Genomic DNA, 5,865 nt, shown 5'->3' with positions numbered 1-5,865 from the left:
AAAAAAAAAAAAAAGAAAAAAGATTCCGCTTCGAAGCCCTAACCCTTCTGCCCGAGTATAACAACAGTCATTTCCCCCACCCCTTTATGAACTCTTTTCTTTTCCCACTACTAAGAAGGGGGGAACAGACAGACAGACGTCTAAATAGAAGCTAAATACTTCGAAATGCCTGGGATGCATGAGGAAGAAAAGGACAAGGAAGGAGAGAAACACATTACAGTGGGATGACATCTTTTGTTTCAGTGCAGATTCTTCATACTCCGTACACTGAAAACTGGTTACTGATTACTCTTCCTACCTGCTAGTAGCTTTGGAATTATGAGATCACTTATTATTACACATTTATTGKATAAATAAGGTGGTATCAACTGCAAGCAAACTGCATTTCTGCATACTGCTCAGGAGAAACAGTTCTTAATTTGTTCTGCTTTTAACGGCTCCCTCTGTTCTGATAAGAACAGAGAACAAAGTAGGGGCATCGTGGTCAACACATCAATCAGTGCTGGTTTAAATTATAACTTACTATCTCCTGAACAGAATAGGTACACTATATGGAAAAAAATGATCTCATACATCTTGAAAGAGTTCAYGCAGACCTTTAAAGTAGGGTAAGTTGAATATTAAATTTGTCTTGGCTCTCGGACTGGGCTCCCTGGGCAGACCTGATTTCTCACGCCATGTTCACTTGGTGATCACCAGGCTATCTGCTGACCTCGGTGCCACCAAAACCACCGGCTGCCTCCTGCCTGCTGGTTCAACAGGCCAAGCTCATGGACGGAGGCGAAGGAGGAAGGAGAGCCAGAGCCAATGCAGCAGCTCCAAGGCCACCAGCCCTGGCTCAGCTCAGCACGGCATGGCGGGATAGTCAGTGATGCAGCAAAGCCCATCACTTGGGCTTCTTCCAGTCACTGCAGTTGAAGCCTATTTCCTCTCCCTCACTGCCCCCCTCCCACCAGGGCTCACGTGAGGCCACCCTTTCCCCCGGCCCCCCAACACTACCTGTCTCCTCTTGGTCATGGCAGCCTCCCCTTCCCACTCGTGCTGGCTATTCTCGTTCACCAGAGATCATGTTGCTTGCGGAGCAAGTGCTATGGGGGCCAGTTCTCCTCTGGGGCCACCCCGCACTGCATAGGAGCAAATCTCACTTTTGCTGGGCTTTTGTTGCCTGTTGCGATTGGGCCCATGCTGCAAGTTTAAACAGCACTGGCTGGACGACCCAGTGCATGCATCTTTCCTCGGCTCAACGCCCATGACAAGCAGAAATCCCTCAAAGGTACCATGCGCATCACTAAAGGGCTCCCTAATGCCCGTTCACTTTCCCTTAATAGTCTCCACTGTCAAAGGCTGAGAAACTCTAGCAGACAATCTCATCTGGGGGCAAAATTCAGGCTCCCAGAATGGTCTTTCCCAGTATTTTCAAATTAACAAAGCAATTTGAGAAGTGTTATTATTTTAAAGAAATGCAATTGGTTACAAATACATTAAAAGTGTTTCAAGCAGGGCATGCATCCTTAAAAAATTCATATTTGAAATACGAATCTGTTTTTATATCACTTGCAAAATTCCACTGAGGCTCAGATGCTCTCTATGTGAAACCGAGAGAGATAGCTGAAGTTTATGCCAGGATATTAGACAACGTTAAGCAAAATAGAAAAAGTATGTCATTTCTTGAAATTGTTATTTTTAACACTGGAGAAACCTCGTACAAATATAAGCACTAATCTAAACTCTGCTACTTGTGGTACAGTTGCTTTTATTTACAATGGGCTAGAAATTCGTTCTTGAAAGGTAACATACTCCCTAGTCCCAAATATTTAATAATAATTGCAGCTTAAAATAGTGCATATTTGCAACCTCCAAAATTATATCTCTTAATAAAATTCCACCATCAGCATTACACTGGTCCAAAAARTACTTATCAATAGAGGGAAAATAATCCCCAAATAACTGCAGTATTTTCCCAGAAAGATTTTCAGCATATAGATACACAATGTCTTCTGCATCTTACTGCTGATTTCCTATTTCAAAGAAAAAGTTTGAGAAATCATTCATATTTGATGCAAAAAGGGTTCATCTAACAACCAGCAGTTCTGAAACCAATCAGCCTGAAGTTAAAAATCTACTAAATCCCTTGGTGAGGGTGGGGCAGGGGTAGAGGAAGAAAATCGCAGCAGGTCTAACCAGACTAAAAATGGAAAGCGTCAACCTAGAGAGAGAGAAAAAGATTTTCTTTTTGCTCCACCTGCTTAAAATCTTAGTGTGCATATAATTAAAATGCTGAAATTGCTGATTATTTTTTCTCCAAAACTTACAGTGCATTTTCCATATCTGCTATATTTTCTTCCATTTTCTGTTACTACGTAGAGGTAAATAAAGTTGTCATGGGATCCAACGGCAAGTAAGGTGCCATCTATAATACAAGATCAAAATATTTGATATATATTAACAGAATATTTGTTTTCTAAAATGTAATGATTTCAGATTTATCACTAAAGTAATAATTTCAATTAAGCTATTGCTCATGAACTGTATTTAAGGATACATAGCTGATTACAGTATGTTGTTTTCCAGTTTTTATCTTTTTATTTTGTGGGTATGCTTTTCGGGCAAGTTCTTTTACCCTTACTCATTTTAAGCAAGTGGACAGGGTAGTGGATCACAAATCCTCATACTGCCCTAGATTTCTGGGCACATTTGACAGCAGGCAGGCAGACCTGAGCTTTCTGAATTACAAAAAAGCAGCGCAGCATTTACTCTCTAGTTAGATTTTTTTTTTTAAAGGACTGTATACAAACCAATGCTAAATAAGATCTAAACAACAGTAAGTGGAGCATTAGACATTACTAGCAGTTTTCTAACCCTCATTGTCTCTAAAAGGTTCATGGTCCAGAGTTGCCTTGAACCATGAGCAGATGTGGCAGTAGCAGAGTAATGTTTTGCCCACTGACATGACGTTCCATCCAAAAGCAAATAAAAAACAAATTTATGGGATTCTTCTTCYATTGAGTTTTACCAGTAAGGACTCAGCCTTTGAGGATTTGTCATGTCTGACAAAGGAGACTCAATTCTGGCCTGTATTACTGAAAGCAATATAAGGAATATCTGGGTAAATTGGAAAATAATAGTTCTCTCTTCTCTGTTAACTTGCCARCTAGTTAGTTGAGAATTATTACTTTTTCAGGGAGCAGAGATAACATTTGTTTTAACAGCACAGATCAACATAAGGGAAAGGCTGAGATAGGTGACTAACATTTGCAGTTAAAAAATTAAGATTAAGCATACACAAATCTGTAACAAAATAATCAGTTAGATATTCATGAYATTAAACCAAAATTTTCAAAGCTCTGACTTTACTACTGACTGGCAGTAATTTGGCATGGGTAAATACAGCTTAACAGAAAATATTTCATTTATCAGAAATTAAAACATAGAATTATTCTGAATGTACAAGAAGTCTGCCCACCTACTGAGTAGCGCATCACTGAGAGCTGTTCATTGCCATCAGTGTGTATTGAAACCAGATCCCTCGTTTCTGCATCCAAAACAAACCACCTAGAAAGAGAATTCCAATGAGTACCATTTCCACTAAACAAACAACAACAAAAAAAAAAAAAAGGCAAGAAAAAGAGCAATAATCATTGCCTTCCTTCTTATTCTCATGCTAGCTTTTCAAGGGTGAACATCTCTTTAATACATTACTTTCTTGGTTTACAAAGTGATACAAGTTTCAGTGAAGAATAGACAGGAATCCTATAAATTTTTTTAATATTCTTTAACACTGAAYAACAAAATGTCCACTGGATGCTAAACACACCACGAAATAGCTAACATGACTGTGACTTATGAAGCCTTAAGGCTTCAGTTGAAGTTTGAGTCTACAAGTTCTATCTTATTTTGAAAAAACAGCTTTGATTTATAAGCTAATCTTTCCATTTATACGAAGCAAAGTTGAAAAAAAATAGTGGGAGTAGGAAGCAGTGGAAAGCGTTTCTGTACTCATTTTAAAACACAAAGTCTATTCTTATTTGGTATTTTCGTCAATCCTTTCCATTTCTATGAATAATATTCTCAAAGTAAGATGGAACAACCATTTATTGAAATTTGACTACGTCACCTAATGTTTTTTCTATTTTCTGCTTGGACGATTTATATAACTAAGGTAATTAACTGCATACAGCAATAATTTCTGTGCTGCAATATTAGTTATGAATCAAGAGTGGTTATACAAAACTGCTGCGGCAGGATATGAATGATTTATAGGGTAATTTTTTTTTCTAGTTTGGAGTTGTTAAAAATAATAAGGAATAAGAAATCCATTTGAGAATTTTTATTATAAACCTGCAGAAATGATCTGAAATAACAAAACCCAAAAGACAAAACACCACCTAAAGGACACACTATTTTTTAACAGTAATTTGGGCAGCTCCAGCACAAAGTAATGCAGTAGCAATTCACATTTGCACAATTAACACAGACAGAAAGCAACAAGCACAACTCTTACACGAACAGAGGAAAAGGGTCTCTGTTTAGTTTAGAAACATCAGACTCTTGGTTTGAAGGTAGACAGACTCAGAATATGGAGAGTAAATTAGTTTCTAGCCCAGTATTGAGCATGCGGGATTTCAATTCCACTCAGAGAGCTCAAGAGATGTTGTAGGATAAAGGCACTCAGATTCCCAATTTCTAGCTCTCCAGTCTCCAGCTCTCAGCTCTCCAGTCTCTTAACTCTCCAGTCCTCCAAAAGCTATCATGTGCTGTGAGCCCATAGCAAACACTCAACTCTAAGGGCACACGTAGCACAGYACAAAAAGCTCAGTACACTGAGATGGTCCCTGACAGCAGATCAAGCAAGATCAGCAGACTCTGATCCTTTTGCAATGGTTTTGATGCCCATCTTACTTCCCATCCATAGAATAAACATTAGCAAAACACAGAAAATGAAAATTTAGTRTAAAAAAAAATGTATATCATGTACAAGATGTTGACATGGCTAAACTCATTAAAGCCACCCTCAGAATTTCATTTCTTCAGTTTGAAGCTCTGCTCTCACAACTGTGGCTATGTTCTAAGATTAGGATTCCGTATCTGATGGCAAATAATGAATTCACATACTGTGGAARTGAGTAAGCCATTTCCACCCACTGCGCAACACAAATATCTAATATCCCAACTCTACGGAACAAGTAAAGTATATTGCTAAAACTAAGACCATCTATTCCAAAACAAGTTAAATGAACTCCAGGAACAACAATACACATAGCTGAGCTCTAGAGAGGGAACAGAGATCCTCGCTCTCACTGATCCCAGATCTAAAAGCCAGATATCTGGAAAATGGCCTGGTCCCAACGGCTTAAAACCAATTTATGGTTAGAGAACCACATGAAAGAAATAAATTAAACAATATACACAAAACCCTCCTCAGCTCAACATGCCACTGACTGCTGAATAACCTGCGTGCAAGACAGGTGGAATCAGTGGAAAACAGCTAATATGTTTTCACTGGACAGCAACAGAAAGCATGCTCAGTATTCCTGCACTGCAATCCAAGCAGACCCTTGATTACTTCCAATCTACACACTGAAACTTTGTAGGTTACCTGAATGCATTAGAAAATACAAATGGCTATTCTGCTATTTAGTTATCCAGTTCCTGGCTGCTTGTTTTTGCCAAATGTTTCAATAAAATATTACTTTATTTTCTGTCTGATAGGGCAGGTAGGTGTGCAGATGCTTACAAAGTAAGTGTGGGCAGGGGCAGAAGGGAAGAGAGAAGAGAGGGAAGCTACACTGCTTTTCTACCACTGAAAGAAAACCATTACTCCATCACAGCAGCAGAACCGCTCTCAAAGCGCATCCTGATGGAACG

At 38.9% G+C, this 5,865-nt stretch overlaps 1 protein-coding gene across 5 annotated transcripts in view; it reads right to left on the bottom strand.

Moving 5' to 3' along the window:
- Window positions 1-5,865, bottom strand: part of EML4 (EMAP like 4) — a 148,171-nt gene that overhangs the window by 11,203 nt on the left and 131,103 nt on the right. For all 5 annotated transcript variants that reach the window (XM_085315831.1, XM_085315829.1, XM_085315830.1 and 2 more), the window contains 2 exons: window positions 3,464-3,552; window positions 2,313-2,410 (listed from right to left, as the gene is read on the bottom strand). In XM_085315831.1, the coding sequence (XP_085171957.1) occupies window positions 2,313-2,410; window positions 3,464-3,552 (187 nt within the window). The remainder of the gene's footprint in view (window positions 1-2,312; window positions 2,411-3,463; window positions 3,553-5,865) is intronic.

Source organism: Rhea americana, unplaced genomic scaffold, assembly GCF_003343005.1.
Source record: "Rhea americana isolate MKP2758 unplaced genomic scaffold, rheAme1 scaffold_44, whole genome shotgun sequence".
In the NCBI taxonomy this organism is placed as follows: domain Eukaryota; kingdom Metazoa; phylum Chordata; class Aves; order Rheiformes; family Rheidae; genus Rhea; species Rhea americana.
The sequence above is the reverse complement of the archived record's forward strand: the minus strand, read 5'-3'. Positions and strand labels throughout refer to the sequence as shown.